The following is an 18,999-nucleotide window of genomic DNA, read 5'->3' as shown; positions in this document are numbered from 1 at the left end:
GTAGAGGTATAAAAATCCTCTATATACTTATAGAGGCACAAAAAGTAAACCAACATGTGTACGTAAACACGAAAATAATAATATACAGGGTGGCCCAAAAGTAAGTATACAGTACCGTACTGATAATCTCATTGCATTTTATATCATTTTTTATTGTTATCCATCAGATAAACTTAGTTTCTTTATTTTTCTTTCTTAATGTGTTTTTACTTACATCTTCAGCTCGGAAGAGCCGAAGCAAATAAACCCATAAACTAGAATGTTATACTTGATCAATGTAGGAATGTATACCTGCTTTTGGGCCACCCTATAGCAAGCTACAACAATGTTCAGTGCATAATATATGTAGAATTAATTTTATTATATTTTCCAAGTGTTTCCTTGTATATTTGGCGAAATTTTAAGAGTTCGAAATGTTTTTGCTTCTCCTGAAAAGTTGTGGTTTTAACACACAGCGGTTCTTCCAGGTACATTCATTTGTACACTTCTTCGACATGCCAATTATTATTATTTACTACGCTAGTAGTATTCAATACTGGTAGGTATGGAATAATGATGGCATATCACAAAAATATATTATTTTTGAACTCAAACATTAGATGCGTGTTTGAGTCCCTGCCAGTTCATCGGCTCCAGATTCTTATGTTATTCCATTCTTACCGTCTCAAATGATATTCAGTGCAAATGTGGAAATGTAATTAATTGGATATTCGTTATATAAAAGCCTCCTCAAACGAAATATCAACCGTTGTTGGATTACCTCGACAATTGCTAGCAGATTGATTGCTTAATTGAGATTTGAGAACTGGGTTTCCAAGAGCACAGAAAACTGTCGTGTCAGCTCAAAGGGTTGCTTTCCTCACCTTCCCATGATCCCTTAGTCGGTATTTAAATCACTATTCTGCTTCCCTTAGCCCTTTTAAATTTTAAACGTTTACAAAATCAGGCCTGTAAAAAAAGAAAACAGACATCATAAATATTAAATGAGAACTGAACTACGTCTTTACGCTTACACACGTCAAACTCACTGCGCTTCGTTCAGCATGACATATGAATACGTTTTAGTGGTTAATAGAGCATGCAGCTCGCAAGCGGAAGTTGAAGTCAGTTGAAGCCAATCTAGCAGTCAGATTTTATTTATTTATTTATTTATTATACTTATTGCCATTTCATATCATCGTAGAAAGGAATAATTATTCAGGTGCACGTTGTGCGATTTTCTTGAGATTAAGCAGCATATGGTTGTCACATGTGTGAACCCTTCGCCTTTGGCCCATATCATGTATTCGGTGATTGTAGGTTCAAATCCGCTACGGCGATTGCAGCTCGAGTTGTAGTTCAGATTCCGTCTTAATAGTTATCATGATCTTGCGATTACATTATCTCCTTTACTCTTGGGAATATAGCACTGTTATTATTTTACTGTATGATACCTGTTGTGCTTATTACATGCATTAAAATAATTTACTGTTGGAACAGCTGTAGGTTTAATTTAAAACGGCCGGAGCTTCACATTGTAATGGGAGGGAATACATTGTAATGTTAGTTAGTATTACTTGTAGCTGAATAATCGTTTAGCAAAAATATTTGAAAAGCAACGATAGAGCACGACGAGAAAAAATTAAGTAATCTTTGTATCTATAAATACTTCCTTCTTGTTCTTTCGCTTGTAAGTGAATTATCTTTTTCCATTATTTAATTCTATATATCTTCATAAACACACAAATAGCTAGTGCATGATTTTGATCACCTCTATTTGCGAACGAAGATAGTATTAAAAATGGTCTCGTCTCTTATGTCACCTGTGTGATTGTTAAAAACTTTGAGAATTATGTGTAGTGCTGGTCTTTACTGTGCGAAATTATTTCCGTATAATTAATTGATCACATAGACCCTATAATGGTTAAAGACTAAATATAACTGAAGACTGCATTCTAAACATAGTAAATGTAAATCATTAATAAATACTGAAATTTCTTAGCAGGAAAAAGGGAATTTGAAGTAGAAGTTAATAGTTGATTATTTTTTTTTAACTGAAAATCCATCATTTAATAGTTTTAAATAGTTAATCACTTAATAGTTAACACTATATGGATGCATATAATGAGAATGTAAAATTTATGTATCTGATAGTTGATTTAAATTATTGTTCTAAGGTACATTGCTTAAACATGTGAACGTGTTTATACCAAATTATGCGTCATAACTTTAGATTTCATACTTCTCCGTATTGCAAATTTAGTTAAAAGCTGTTTGTTCTTTTCCTTGCCGGAACGAGGAGTATGCTAAGTAAAAGTAAATAATTTTCCGAAATAGAAGTGTTTCTATATATATATATATATATATATATAAGGTGTTCTTAAATAATAAAAACTTCTTAGATTTCTTTTGCACCAGCCCTCTTTATCCTTTTAGGGTTTCCACTTTTTGAGGTAAATTTTAGACTTTCAGTCAAACAGCTACTGTTTCCGTACTATTCATCGTAGGATAATGGTTCATACCTTTTTTTTTTTTTTTTTTTTTTTCTCCTCCAGAATAGAGCATCCTTTCCAGCGGTACCACTTGCTTGTCCGTATTACACACCAGAAACGGAAAAATCATGGGAAACAGGAAATTTTTCGAAAAAACTTTTTTCAAAAATTTTGCGCCTCTCTGCCCCGAGCCTGGGTTCATAGGGATCTGATTTAAAAAAAAAAAAAAAAAAATACGTTGTTGTGTACACAGTGCGTGTGCAAAATTTCAATCTTGTATCTTAAAAACTAAGGGCGGGAAAAGTTTTGAAAGTGAAGGTGAGCCATATATATGTTATAAAAATTCACTGCGTCATTACTATTTAGGCTAGAGTCATGGTTCAAACGCCATTTACTTTAGTATAACGAGCCCTTTTCAGTGGTACCACTCATATGTCCGTATTATGCATCTGAACCAAAAAATTCGAGAAAAACCGTAAATTTTTCTGAAAAAAAAAAAAACCTCGGAATAGTTGAGCCCTTGGGCCCGGGCTCGGGTTCAGGTAGGGATCTTAAAAAAAAATAAATAAATAAATAAAAAACCCTCATAGGTGCACATAATCCGTATGCAAAATTTCAATCTGATATCTTGAAAACTAAGGGCGTGAAAATTTTTTGAAATTTGCCTTAAGAAAAAGGTCACGCCCTCCGCTCCCACCTTAAAGGGTTAATGGTTGTAATCTGTAATTGAGTACCGTATTTTTAGTTGTTACAGAAGTTTATAGACGTGCTCAGTACACGTCCACTTAGCTCTTTGCGTTGCTTGTAGGATATCTACGCGATAGTTAGTTGCAGATTACGTACAGAAGAATATTGTGCGGTATGTAGATAAAGGTTGTAGTAATGCTGTCCTTGAGGTACGTCATATTTGTGACATAGGCAGCCAATGCCTTTGGTAACTCTCATAAGAGAAATCACTGAAGTGTTATATCTGAAAACCAGGCTGACCATTGCATTTCGTTCTCATATATTCTGCTGAGAGGGGAAATGCTTTTACAAACAGCACTAACTTTCGCAGACCAATGAGGATGAGCCTCATTATGTTGGAATATGACAGCTGGACTCTGTATAATGTCGAGGTACGCCATAGTTATCGTTGATTTAACGGGTAGAAAGCAAGTTATTTGTCCTTCATTATTTCGCACCACATTTTAACTTCAGAGCTGTCTCGTGTTTCATTACAGCATGGGGACTTTTCGAATCCAAATTCGATTCGTCAGTAGGCTTATTGCCTTCGTGGAAAACATGGAGGATCGACTAAAACATTCGTGATAAGAGTGTAGAATTACCATTATTGCAATCAAGCATCTCTACAGTAAACGCTGCACAACATGATTTGGCATTCCGATGTAGTGTGGCCCAAGTTATTGTTTGGAAGATACAGAGCAAGACGGTTTGCGCAGAACTTTAAAAATTGTTACGGGAGGTAATCGAAGTATGTGACTGGCTGAATTAATTGACTTCCGGAGATATCTGACGCACAGTCTTCACAATTTCTTGGAAGCAGACGATCTGGTACTGATCTTTCACTTTCAAGACACTTTCAGTAGCTTTGAATTTTCCACTCACTGTTTGCTGGTCCTGAATGTTGTGGTGTAATTTTTACTCACTCGCCAAATTTTTTTCTGAGTTTAGATCAGTCATGTTATCCCCGCAAACTATATTACGCAATCAGCTTTATCCTGTGGGATCATCATTGTTGCTTGACCTGTCCACTCTGGCCTATAGAATATCCAACGCTACTTGCGTTAGGAAAAAATTTAAAGCTGTTGAATATTATTCAGAAATTGCAGGACCCTGTTCAAATATCTTCACGAACTTTGAATTTTTATCATTAATGAACACTATATATGTATGACAGGAGGCCTAAAAATGTATGCGGAAAAGGTAATACCATTGGTCTTAAAAGATGCCAATAGGTGCAAGACTGCTAGGGAAACCGTATGAGCCATCGTCTGAAGTCAGTCATCAGTAAACACTATGTTGAATGGACATAGAGGTGGTTTAGAATTCCGGTGACTTTTAGTGGCATTGCACGCCTCGAGTTCCACTTGCGGAGAACCGTAAAAGATATATATTGTAGAAGAACTCGAACTGTAGACATTGTAATCAATTTGTTCGTACACTAGTTGAGCGGAATCAGTGATAATGGTAACTACTGTTAGTTGGATTGGAATTCAGCACAGAGACTGTATAAAAAGTGGACGTACAGTTTAAGGTAGAAACCTAACTACCGAGAATTGAACCCGGAACCAAAAGCACAGGCTAGCCATTAGATCAGTAGAGAGAGCTTGATAGTTACTTCGAGTAACTAATGTTATTACAAAAGTGAAATATGAATTTGCTACAGGCCATTTGATATATCGTATTTCTGATGATTGTGACTCTTCACACAAAATCGGCTCCTTTTATGAGTTAGTGCTTTGCAATGTGTGGAAGAATAATCTCGAGACTATATAGCTTTAGTAGATTTCCAGGAGGCAGTGTAGAAAATCTTAGAGAAAACTAAACTTTATTTAATAAATAGTACCGTAATTCTGAACGCTATTAAGAATGCTGGTCAAGGAATTTTTCGTATTAAAAATTATCCGGGATTCATTGAAAGCTTCGGAGTGTCCATAAAATTCTAAATTGGATACAGATAGTTAGTTCGTGCATGATTTTTTTTTCTAAAATTATCCTTATTGTTTCCTGTAAAGTTAATACATGCAGTGACTACTTATATTGTCAAGAAGTCAGATGATAGGCGTTATGTACTGTTACAGTAAAAATAATATTAAAATAATCTGAAGATGAAAGTGCAAAGGAAGTAAACGTTGGTCAAAGATGTACAGCTATAAGAGTCCTTTGTTTGCTATTTATATAGCATTTTGTTTTATTTATATTGCTTAATAGTACAGCTTATGGCAAATTCCCTTTTTCCTCAGATGCAGTAACGAAAAGAGTATGTGTGATAAGTGTTAGTTATGTTTGTTAATGTATGATAATAAGCGTACTGATTTTTTTTTTTTTTTTTGATATAGTCAATAATTACTTAAGTACAATTTATAAGTTACGAAATATTAAATGCAGTGCTGATTTGTTGATTCGTATATTCTTTACAGGGATCCCCTGTATTCAGACAATGGACACAAGGATATTCCTACTCTAAGCGAAGAAATGGAAATGCTTCCAATTGAATGTATGTTATGTACTAAAAAGTTCAGTAGAAAGTCAACGTTGTTGAAGCATATGCAGGGCCATAAAGAGGAAAACGAGAAGGACGAACCTAATGCCGTATTAAGTGAACAGAAGAACGAAAGCTCAACAGTATTGGATCATGTGCAAGACAGTAAAGAAGACAAAGAAGACCAAAATGAGAAGAATGAAGCAGCAACCGAAGCAGCAATAAGTGACCACAAGGACAACAGCACTGATAATAGAGATGCTGACACCACAAGTACAAATAATGCGGAAGTCAATTCAGAAAGTAAAAATGAAAGTGATCGTAGTTTCTCGCATGATTCAAATGTAGTTCCAAAAGAAGAAGTTACACAACGTGAAAAATCTCACAGATCGAAAATGTATTCTTGCAGAATGTGCCCCGTTACTTTTCATGACGAAGTGAAATTCAAGGGTCATGCTCATGAACAACCAAAATTTAAATGTTCCGTGTGTAGGGTAAAGTTTGTAAAAGCAGAAAATACCAAATATCACATTTGTCCTGGCAGACCTTTGTCAAAAAGTACTATGATCTTATGTGAGATTTGTAAAATTCAGTACTGTACATACAAAACTCTTCGCTTGCACGCAAAAATGAAACATCCGGAAGGTCTGAACAAGTGTGAGGTATGTAAGAAACAGTTTATGTTCAGGACTGATTTATCCAAACACTTCTTGATGCATCTCCAAGTATTGGTCTCGGTTGAAGGCAAAACTCTATATCCCTGTGAATGTGGAAGAAGCTTTGTGGATGAGGGAATGTTTAAGTTGCATCAAAATACTCATTTAAAAGCAGAACCTCAGCAAGATGACTTGTTGAATGAAACAGGCGATAAATTAAGCCACATTTCGATACAGGGTGACGTATATACGTGTGAAATTTGTTCTGATGTGTTTATCAATTACAAAAAATACAAAATACACGCAGCGAAACATAAGACAGCTTTGGAAATTAAAGATTCAATAGAAAATAGGGCTAAAAAGGCAAAGGTTGAGTATGTTGAATCGAGTGGGAACGAGAGTGAAAGTAGTGGTCTGACTGCAATATGCTTTGAGTGCGATAAATGCGGGAGCAGATACAGTAGTTACAATAGATTGCAGATCCACAAAGATGTAATACATAGGAAAAAGAAGCGTAGCACAATCGAAAAAAAAGGAGTCGTTTCTGGTGTCAACTATATTGGTAAAGTTATCCCAAAGAGCAATAAAAAAATGAATATACTCAAGTCAAAAGGTGATACAAAAGTTCAAATAAATATTCAAGGAAAAGAAGATAGCGTCAAGAAAAAGATGAGGTATTCTTGTAAGTACTGTGGAGAGAAATTTACAACTGCAGATTTATTCCGGAAGCATATGAAGGAAGTTCATACTGGAAATACACCTTATAAGTGTAGTGTATGCCCAGAAGCGTTTAGTTTAATTTCTGCTCTAATGAGTCACAGAAAAATTCACAAAAGAAGGAAACGTCATACGTGCAAATTGTGCGGGAAGAGTTTTGCTGAGAAATCATCTCTTACAAAGCACAAACAAGTTTACGCTGACCAGAAATGTGCAACGCCTCGTCAGTGTGATATTTGTATGAAGAAATTCACCAACACGTACGCGTGGTCAATACACGTTGAAGTTCACGAAGAACTTGTGAAAAGAAACCCAGAATTGGTAGAAATATACAAAGATACCGTTACATTAAATGATAAGAAGAATTCGGCTGAGAAGGAAGGGCTAATTTTGTGTGATTTCTGCAGTGAATCATTTGCTGGAGCAGTGGAATTAGTAACACATTTGCAAACCCATGCTTCCGAAATGTATAACTTGGACAGTGAAGAACCTAATGTGAAAAATGAAGTTAATGATGGTGAGTGTGCAGATGATATACTCCATAATGAAATTGAATGCACGATCTGTGGAAAGCAGTTTACGGGTAAACATGCAAAAAAGAGTTATTTCAGTCATATTGCTACACATGAAGAGTTGCAAGTGGTAGCATGCGATCTATGTAACAAACGTTTTCGGACTGAACGTTCTTTGGGTGTCCATAAATTAAAAAAGCACTCTCAGAGCGTCCAAAACCAATGTGAGGAAGACAATAATACTAGTGCAGCCGGAAGTAAAAAGTTGATAGCATGCAATCTCTGTAACAAACGTTTTCCGAATAAATTTTCTTTGCGTGTACATAAAGGGATGAAGCACGCTGAAAGTGTTCAAGGCGCATTCAAGACGCTCAAAAAAACGACGACACATTTGCAACCCGATGCTTCCGAAATGTATAATTTGGACAGTGAAGAAGCTAATGTGAAAAATGAAATTAATGATGTTGAGTGTGCAGATGAGAAACTCAATAGTGAGATTAAATGCACGATCTGTGGAAAGCAATTTACGGGTAAATATGCAAGAAAGAATTATTTCGGTCATATTGCTACACATAAAGAGTTGCAGGTGGTAGCATGCGATCTATGTAATAAAGGTTTTCGAACTGAACGTTCTTTGAGTTTCCATAAATTGAAAAAACACTCACAGGGCATCCAATACAAATGCGAGGAAGGCAATAATACCAGCGCAGCCGGAAGTAATCATACTGATGTTACTACTGCTGACAATACAAAGAAAAATAAAAAGAAATCGATACCTTGCGGAGAAGTAGTGAAACAAACGAATCAAGAAGCTTCTGTAAAGAAGGATTTGCTGCTAGAAAATAGTATAAAGAAAAATTACGCAGTTATTAGTAAAAATATTAAGAAAAAACCAAAAGGAAGGACCGTTGATGATTGGCGTAAAAAGAAAATCAAATTCATTATTAAGAAGAAAGAAGGTAATAAGATTAGCTCAGCCAAGCCTACAAGCGCATTAGTACGTGGAAGTAAAACTATTAGTTCGAAGGGGAAGAAAGTAACGACTGCGTCGGCGAAAGGTAGCATAAAATTACAAGTAGGAAAGGTAAAAAGTCTCAAGTCAAAGATAGCGATGAAAGTGAAGACAAATAATGACTATCAGTGTAAGGTGTGCAACATGACGTTCCCCATTCAGCAATCTCTTGCGTCTCATTACAAAATACATGTTGAGAATAAACCATTTACTTGTAAATTTTGTCCAGCCAAGTACACAGCGAAATGTAAACTAATGGACCATGTGAAAAGAAAGCATCCAGAAAAATTCAAAGCAGAGAAGCTGCTAGAGCTGAAAAGAAGGGATAAGAAGAAAACAATTAAACAAAAGGATTTGTATAGTAAGATGGTGAGCGAGGATGCGCTTGAGTCTGTGGTTGCAAGTAGTAATGATAATATTGAATCAAAAGGAATGGACATTGGTGTTGAATCTGAGAGATCAGATATAGTGGGAGAGAATGACAGTTGTGCTGAAAAGTCAGAGAATATGAAGGACGCCAAATCCTTGCATGTGATACTACCAAGTGCTGAACCAACCAATGTAGTAACAAATGGGAAGAACGAAAGTACGAGTGGGTTTGTTGCTGAAGAGCAGTCGGAGCCATCTGAAGTAAAGAGTGGAGAAAATAACAAGACGTGTGAGACCAGCTCAATTGATAACTTAGTAGAAAGTGAATCATCGCGAAAAGTTTTAAGTGAAACAGATAGTGAAAAACCAGAAAGAAATAACACAGTTAGCCAAGAAGACTCTTTGCTCCGAGCGCTGTTAACGCCAGATCGGGAGAATTGAATATACACCTTGAATATAGAAAGAAACAAAGAAAAGTGAGTTAACACTTGATATTTAATAAAACATCAAAATTAGCATAATTAGACGTAAAAAAAACTGAAACGAAGTTAAACGTATATTTTCAGATGATGATGTAAGAAGTAACCAATCAGTCCGTACCGTATTAAAATAAGTGACTGTATTAAGACTACATTTTCTATTAGTTAAAAATCAGTTTAACTTATTTGTCATAGTGTGCCGTGCTTTCTGTTAATTACAAAAAATTTTGGTACTATTAAGAGTATCCTGTACAAGTAGTAATGAAATTATCCGACCGAAAATGAGTGAATGTTTGTTCGTGATTAAAAAAAAAAAAGAAAAAAAGAAAAAGAAAAGAAAAGAAATGAATTTTTATACTATATTCGTTGTAATGCTGTAGTGAACGAAACTGTTTTTCTGCATACGTCAGTGTCATTATTTTTTAAGTGTTTGTATAGATAGCTTTAAAATCTGAAAGAAACTGCTTAGATCCTTTTGTTTGAATCTAGTTGAAAACTTGTCATTCAGTCAATGATTAATTTTATTTGTAATAGAAGAGTACATTTGTTGTTCTTTATTGTAGACGTGATTTAGATAAATGAATGATTTTATTACAGTAGAAAGCGCTTTTTGAGATAAATATTTGAAGGATTTGTTTTATTAATAATTTCCAGCTTGTATTACTTTTCACTGAATAAACTTTTTTTTTTTTGTATGAAAACCAAAGGAAAATATCAACGAATGCATTTTTAATAAACTAATAAGGGTATTTTTAATAAGTTCAATGATCTATTTATGCAGACGAGCAACTTCTAGCCAGTTGGCACGAAAATCTAGTTGCTAATAATTTTGCATTAAGAATATGAAGTGGCAGGACAAACGCAGATCTCTCGTACGAGATATGTTTGTTTTCTCGTAGATACACAAGTAATAACTAAGATGTTTGTTTATAGATGGTTTCTGTGTTTCATCTGTTTTATTTTATTTGAAGTTAATTATAATGGTATTTCAAAAACTGTAATTGCGTTCGTTTTCGATGCAATGGTATTTCAAAAATTAATTAAAACACTGTATTAAATCAAGCAGTTAGTTACATTAACAAAGATTTTTAAGATATGAGAAATAAATTATAAAGGTTTCTTATATATTCTTCTGCTGTACAAGATGTTCCTAAATGAATATCAGGGTTTTAATTAAGTGTATCTTCTTTATTACGTATACAGTACAGAAATGAAACAGCTTAAAAGGAATGGTAACGCCGACAGTTTTTCTCACAAGTTACTGGGATCAGTCACAAGTTCAGTGTCGGATCCTATTGTGACGCGGCACACGCCTAGTTTGTAGTAATTTTTTTCCCTATTTTTGTTCTAACAGATTCCACTGCTATAACAATCCTGTATCGCAGTTCAGGAAGTTTGGTTAGTATCCATGGCACGTAAACACGGTCCTGTACATACCCGCACAAAAAGAAGTCGCAAGGAGTGAAGTCAGGAAATCTTGGGGGCCAAACGACACAAAAATATCCATGTCCATCAGTTTTTCGCAAAGATTGGCACGGGTCACATTATCTTCAGAACTTACATCTTGTAACAATTGCAGACGGTGCGACCTCAATTCCAATCTCTTTTGAAACATCTTTCAAATAATGGTGGTATGCATTGCTAGACTTTGACTCGCCCACTTTACAAATATCCTGGGACTCCAAACGAAACTTGTTTGACTTTATCTGATACATGCGGTTTTTCGGAGCTCCTTCCCTTACACAGGCATCTCGTATTCTAAAATTGCTTGTACTGTAAGCAACAAAAAATATCTTCCCACTGACTGCTATAACTCCATTAGCTGATATCAAGTACGTTTACTGCTATCAGAAACGTCTGGATAGATGCAATCCAATTTATACATAACATTTCAACCAACAGATGACAGTTGGTAAGCCTGCAGAACACTCAAACAGACCTTTTCTGTTTATTTGATGGACGAAGAAATTCCTCCATTTTGAGATTAATCTCAATTGTTTGAAGTGTGATGTCCAAAGAGTACTATAAAGGGTGTTAAAAATGTGTCACGATATTTTGGAATAAGAAAAATAAAAAAAAAATCATATGGACCTGTGCTCAAAAGTGGATCCTACGGAGTTATAGGGTGCTGAAAACGTGAAAAAAGTGAACTTTGAAAGTTCATAACTCCATTACTATGAGATCTATCGTAGTCGGGTCAAGACATCACTGAGGAACTGCTATGTGAATTATTCAAATATTCATGTGTAAGAATGCTCCAGTACTTACACCACAATAATTTTCAGAGAGGTAGGTGGAGAGTGATCAGGTACTCCCAAACAGTCTCTCTAAAATGATTGTGCAAGTACCGATGGATATTTGGATAGTTCACATACTAGTTTCTCAGTGATGTCTTGATCCGACTACGATCGGTCCTATAGTAGTGGAACTATGGACTTTAAAGTTCATTTTTTTCACGTTTTCGGCACCCAATAATTACGAAACTATGCACTTCCGACCACAGGTTCATATGAACTCTTTTCTCTTATTTTGCTGTGAGGAATCTATTCTCAAAATATCGTACCAATTTTTTGTAACACCCTGTATATCAATAATAATATAATTCGTTGTATGCGTAATGTATTATTTCACTGCATTCTGCATCTGAGAAGAAAGAAAGAAAGAAAGAAAAAGCATTGATCATTAATGAGTTGGTTGAAAAACTAACTGAAAATATCAAATCTAGAACGAATGAAGGACATTTGTACATCTTTGTCTCTCTATTCGTGAACTTACTCCAACTTCCCGCCATTCTCATCATTAAAATATCTCTTTCCTTCTTCACAGGAGATCTATCATATCACACAAAGTATGGATAGAAATAGAAATTGAAGCACGTCAAAAATATCAGATCTGGGAGGAATCGAACCCAAGCCACCTTTGTAGAAAACTGATGCGGTAATCACTTGCCTACGCCGACCACTTATTTGATGTTGCACAAAAAATGTAAGCTACTTGAAAATCGTTCACCTAAGACTAGTCTAGATACTAAGGCCTGTATGAAGAGACGATTATTAGTTGAATTACTCATTATTTCGTTCTTTCAGTGGACCTTTCTAAATGAGGAAAATGTCACGAAACCATCCTTGAGCTTGAGACAGGCTTTAACGTTGGTTCCGCATCCTAGGGAAGAAAAAAAAATGGCAGACGTTATTTTGTAATTATTTCAATTGTATCAAGACTTCCAGGAATGTTAGTTAGATTTCGAGATATTTTAAGGGGCATCGGTGGCTTGGTGATAGATCGTTCACCTCTGGTGCATGGGGTTCTTGGTTCGAACCCGGCTCGCGCCAAGTGAACTGTGGTGGACAGACATCATGTGCATGGGTTTTCTCGGGTACTCCCACTTTCTTCATTCCCCATTTCATTTATTTCTCATCATCACTGTCTCCTTTAGCCTAACCGCCATAATCGAGGGACGTAAAAGTAAGATTTCATTTCATTTCATTTCGAGATGTTTTAAAGGAATTACCCCGTACCTAGTACTTAAATGTATTACTTTTACTTGTAGTGTAGCGGTATCGTACGAAACTACCAAGCGGCAGATCAGGGTTCAAGTCCTATAGTGTTAATTTTTCTTCAGATTTTACTATTAAGGTAATTGTTATTGTAATTCTATTATTGTTTATTATTATTATTATTTAAAAGAGCCAGTAGATTTCTAGCTGTTTTTAATAATAGAAATGATTAACTCAACTAGCGATCGTCTCTTCTTACAGGAGTTTTAGACACGTGAAAGATAAGTAGCTAACAGGTTTTTTTTGCAACGTCAAGTAAGTGATTGGCGTAAGCAATTGGTTACCGCATCGGTTTTGTACAAAGGTGGCCTCGATTCGAATTCTCTTTTTAACGTGCTTCATCCATGCATATTCTGTAATATATGCAATTTTTCTTGTTGAGAAGGAAAGAGATGTTCGAATGACGGGAAGTTGGAATAGATCCATGAGTTCAGAGAAAAATTCATCAACGTATTTCCTTCAGTTGTTCCAGATTCATTATTTTCGATATGTTTCAACAGTTTTTTTAACTCATGTATGATCAGTTTTTTCTCTTTCTTGCATGCAGAATGTAGTAAAATAATACATTATACACACATCGAATTATAATATTGCAATGTTCTGTTCTGTAGAGTCTAAATAACGAAGTCCGGAGGTTTCAACCCTTCATTTTTTATTACAAAATTCGTCTTATAAACAGTTTACGAAGTTCCTTTATGAATATGAAACATGTTTCCAGGGTTAAAATAAATCCTTGGCACCCCAAAGCGGTCTCGGAAAAGGTTCCATTTGCCTTTAGGTAGTGTGGATGATTCCTTTGCTCAGTGTAGTCCCAGGAGTAGGTTGTTAGAGAATGTCCCCTTTGCTCATAGCAGCTTCGGGAGAATGATTACAGAATATCTCCTTTGCTCATTGCAGCCTTAGGAGATGGATTTTAAAGGAGCTCTCGGTAGCTCATAGCGGCTCCAGGACAAAGGTGTTGATAGGTGACTGATACTTTTGTCCTCTTGAGGTCCTCTTTTATAGACAACTTCTTGATGGGGAGGTGGTCAGTCTTCCGAATCCTCTTCGTGTCTTTCTGGTAGTTTCTTTCCGTCACCTGCTGTTGTTTGTGTTTGAACACAATAACATGTGCTCGTAGTAAGACCAGACAGTTGCTGTATGTGAGGGTCTGGAACCTTACACCCTCACAGAAGCGTCATTTGTGCTGTAGCACAGCATGTGCGTTTAAGAGTGAAACATTATAATTACTGAAGATTATGTGCACTATTTAAGTACTGTATAAACACTATAAACATTAAAATAACACTGAAAACATTTGTTACGAAGTACTGAGTGAAGTAGCATTAATAACATTGCGAGTCTGTTCCAACTAAGCAGAATCAATCCATAGACATCATTTCCCTCAAAGTGGGCAAGTATTTTATTATTGGAGTTGATAAAGGTATACTGTCACTAATCATGTGATCGTGATGAGGTTCTTTTATGTGAGGTATTTCCTGTTTCTTAGAAGCATCTGTATTGGGAACTTCTGTACTGTAGAAATGTCTATATTAAGAGCATACGCAGGCGAAGCTATTCTTTCTAAAGGAAATGAGTATCTGGTCGAAATGATGGATCCTCACTAATAGGACCGGATTTACGGAGAATGTGGCACAAGTAACGCTATGATCGATATTAGAATTATAAAAGTTGGAATCAGGATCGGAAACATCTTTCTGAAAAGAAAAAAAACAAGGCTTTTAAATTTGTAAAGGAAATGTAAAGTAAAAATATAATACAGTACATGATTAAAGAGTCCAAGGAAAGGAATGATGTAAATATAACTCAGAAAAATGAGTGAGAAGATTATTGCGTTCTCCCTGAAGAAGAGCATGTAAAGTCGTAACCGTTTGTTGGATGGTTTGCAGATCAAAGATGAAGTTAAAATTGTAATCAGCTGCAAGAGTGCCATATTCCAAAGTAAAATTCGCCGCAGGTCTGGTAGGTAAATTTAAAATATCGGTTTTAATATATTCATAATCTTCATATCGAAGAAATGTAAGAGAATGTGCCATCTCATCTGCGACAGTGATGATTTCGCTATTGTGTTATGCGGGCAGATCTAGTAAGTAAGAAACAAGCTGATGTGTATAAATAAAATTCTTCCACTTTTGATAAAGATGGTTTTGTATGACAAGTTGTAGTAAGATTTTGAAAAATAAGGTCATATAAATAGTATTTCGTGGCCTAGCTTGTAAAATTTACAAATTTCAAACATACGATGTTTTCCGCATAGTGATGTGTAATTCGAAAATTCCAGACAAAATCCAGATTTTCAAATTGTGGCGGCTGCAAATAAAGATAGAAAGTATCCGTCAGAAATCCGTTATTGAAGATGCTATATAGAAAGTGATAGTTGCTATAATGAATAATAGAAATTTGTAAGATAATATCCAAATTTGCTTTTACTTAATCAAGAGATACAAGGTAGGCTTTTGAACATTTTTAAGAGTGTCTCAGAGCCTTTTCCATTAAGGTGTCTCGTAGTTTTGGGTTAATCTATGTAATTTTATTTGCGAGTTGTGGTTTAATCAAAGCGTCATTAATTTTGTTGTCTAATATAATTCGTGTGAGGTCGAAGTGTTGCTCTATTAACTGAAAATTTAGAAGTGTAATTAAAATTATTTCATTCGTCGCTGTAGTACATATAAGATTTTATGATGAGTTTGAGTGACCAACGTTTCAACAGCGACAGTAAAATTTGAGATTATATGAGTGAGTTTAAAATTGCTTTCTTCAATCTCCTGAATTTGTGAGTTTAAGTAGTCTGGTCTTTCAGATTAATTGAACCATTCAATTTATGCACTTCATAAAGCAAAATACCAATAAAAGCCATATTTGTTAGTCCCATTAAAAGGCTAAAAATCATTCTTTTTTGTCTTCGTGAACATCCTTCGTGGAAATCACATGAAATGATAATCGTAATTTTATCGTTAAATTGTGCTTCTTTATCGTGCAGGATTTGGATTAGATTTTCATAACCGGAACAAGATTCATTTGTAAGTTTAACTGTCGTAAAATCAAGATGTTAGCTGTACGGTAGAAATTTTGTGTCCTCATAGTTTATTATTGATTTGAAACGAGCTGTGGATAAGCCAATCTGTTGAGAAGTACGAATTCATTGACAACAGTCGTATAACTTAATAGTAGAATGGTGAAAAGCGCTGATATTGCTGTTTGATTCTTCTACAAGAAGAGAGAAAAATGCTTAAAAGTTCTAATACAAGTGAATAAACTCAGGTTGACGAAAGAGAATTAGTATGATGAAAATAGTGGTGGTGAATAAATCAGTAATAAAGGTCTAAAATTCTAAAAAAAATAATAATGTGAAAAAAATTCACAGAAGTTTATATCAGATCTCAAATACGTGAAGAAGATACGAAGTTAACAATTAAAAAGTCACTATGTCATTCATACATGAATAGAAAAGAGTAACGAGAGATAGAAGACGTAGAGAAATCGTAATTTGGGTAAATAAAAGTTATAAACAGAAAACACAATATATATTCTTTAGTGTGTATTAGGTAAGTACTCCCTGTCCACTGAAATGTCCTGGATTCGTTTTTTAAATGTCGGTGGTAACTTCACATGGTATGGATTAGGATGAAATTTTTCTCGAGAATTTTTGCTGGACCCTGATATGAGGAAATGAGTACTTCTGCCTGACCCCTTCTTCGTGATGGATACTACACCAAAATTAGGTCACCTGGCCCATAAGTAGTCTCCTTCTGCAGTTTATCGTAGAATTTCTTTTGTTGTTGATGAGCTTTCTCTAAGTGCTTTTTAACTTTGTTTCTTATCGTGATCAATTTTACTCATCTACTCGGTGTCCTTATCTCCCACAGTACATTCAGCTAATGTACGCTGTTCTTAGCCGAATAATAAACTGGAAGAGTATTTCGTCCTGCTCTGTATGTATGTACGTACGTATTAATTGCGATTGTAATATATGGAAGCCATTTTTGCCAGTCTGCTTGATTTTCTTGAACGAAAAATTTTAAACAACCCTGTACAATTTTATTAGATGTTTAACCCAGCCCCAGAACGAAATGACGCCATTTTGAGATCGCTCTGTGTTGTGTGTCGTTCGTAGTGATTGTTTATAATGACAATGTTGATAAAAAATCCCCCTGCTTGTGAAATTAGAGCTGTGATTCATTTTCTGAATGCGAAGAACATAAAACCAAGTGACATTCATCGATAAATCTACGAGGTTTACGGAGAAAATGCAATGAGTGATTTAATGGTGAGAAGATGGGTTCGACCAATTTAAGGAAGGCCGTGATCAAGTGCATGACGAAGAACGATGTGGGCGTCCATCTGCGGTTTCCAATGAACTGGTGAGTGTAGTTGAAGAAAGGATTAAGAACTACTGTAGATTTACGATTAATGCTCTTTGTCTTGAATTTCCACAAATTTCACCAACAGTATTTTACGAGATTGTTACTGAAAACTTGGATTTTCGTAAACTTTGCGCACGTTGGGTGCCTAAACTTCGTACTGAAGAACACAAAGAAACAACGGATGGGCAGCGCACTTGATTTTCTGACGTTATCATGATAATGGCGAGAACTTTTTATCGCAGATAAACACGAGGGATAAAATTAGGACTGCTTTTGACACCCCTGAAACGAAACGGCAATTCATAGAATGGAAGCACACTTCGTCCCCAATAAAGGTTAAAAAAAAAAAAAAAAAAAAACAATTCTTGACACCCCGAAAAGTCATGTGCACAGTGCTTTGGGACAGAGAAAGACACTTTACTGATTGAAATTTTACCAGGAGGTGCAACAATCAATAAAGATGTTTATTGCGAGACACTTAAAAAACTGCGCCGTGTAATACAGAACAAGCTCAGAGGAATGCTCTCCAAAGGTGTGGTTTTCATGCACAACGCCGAACCACACACTGCGAATGTGATCAAACAACTCCTTCAAAGCTTTGGTTGGGACGTTTTTGGCCATCCTCCGTTTAGTGCCGACCTCTCTTTTAGCGATTTCCATCTTTTTCTGCATCTGAAGTTTTTCTTTGGTGGTAAGCGCTTCAAAAACGATGAAGAGTTAAAAGAACATGTTACTTCATAGTTGGCAATATTCTATGATGCAGAAATACATAAATTTATACCATGCTATGAAAAATGCCTGGAAAATTACGGGAGCTATGTGGAAAAGTAGCGTGTTTTGTTGATTTTTGTACAATATATTGCTTTCTTTATCTATACTCGATTTCTTTCTTTTACTACCAAATGGAACTTACTTTCCGAACAAACTTCATAATATGTATAACCAATTTATAGATATTCCGTAGTTTGGATACTATTCCATAATTAGGAATATAACAAAACTATATGATCCTAATTATTCCATAATTAGGATCGTATAGTATTGTTATAAGATGGCATTGGAAATGGATATCCTTTTTAAGTTCCTCTCGTTTTATTCCGTCAGGTCCTATATCCTTTTGTTCGTGTTGAATTTAGTATATATTTCTGCTTTTTCATTTATTAATATTTCGAACTTGTTTTGATCTAGTTTCACACTTTTCTGATTCTTATTACTGCATATTCTGTCGTATTAGATTTCGTATTATCGTCTAATAATATAAAGTTCGCATTAAATCTTTTTATAGCAATTTTTATTATAATTACTACCTTCCTTTCTAAATTTTGTTCAAGTTATTGAACATTTGATATTTAATTCAAAATGTTACTCATGGGTCAGTGTGCAAGTTGTCTTCAACAAAATTTCTCCAATGGGTTTCTTTTAATGCATTATATATATATATATATATATATTGGACTATTTATGTTGACTTTTAAACACTGTCACTTTTAAACTGATGGGAAAACCGTTGAAATTTTGTATCATGCAGATATCGGCAGGAGAACATTATTTGGAATACTGTGAGGTATTACAACGTTAAAATGGTGCTAACTCATCATAAAGTTGTATTTTATAAAATGGGACTACGTCAGGTTGTTACAAATTTCAAATATACATG

The 18,999-nt window shown here is 35.1% G+C and overlaps 1 protein-coding gene across 2 annotated transcripts in view; it reads left to right on the top strand.

The window, feature by feature from the left end:
- LOC145663059 (uncharacterized) overlaps nucleotides 1-18,999 on the top strand; it is an 83,749-nt gene that overhangs the window by 46,458 nt on the left and 18,292 nt on the right. The window contains exon 4 of one of the 2 annotated variants that reach the window (XM_081729221.1): nucleotides 5,615-10,581. The exons of the other annotated variant lie outside the window; for it this stretch is intronic. Within the exon in view, the coding sequence (XP_081585347.1) occupies nucleotides 5,615-9,383 (3,769 nt within the window). The 3' untranslated portion in view covers nucleotides 9,384-10,581. Of the gene's footprint in view, nucleotides 1-5,614; nucleotides 10,582-18,999 lie in introns of those variants that run through there. 2 annotated transcript variants of the gene reach the window in all.

The sequence above is a fragment of the Thermobia domestica genome, chromosome 10 (genome assembly GCF_964235325.1).
Source record: "Thermobia domestica chromosome 10, izTheDome1.hap1.1, whole genome shotgun sequence".
Taxonomy (NCBI): Eukaryota; Metazoa; Arthropoda; class Insecta; order Zygentoma; family Lepismatidae; genus Thermobia; species Thermobia domestica.
The sequence above is the reverse complement of the archived record's forward strand: the minus strand, read 5'-3'. Positions and strand labels throughout refer to the sequence as shown.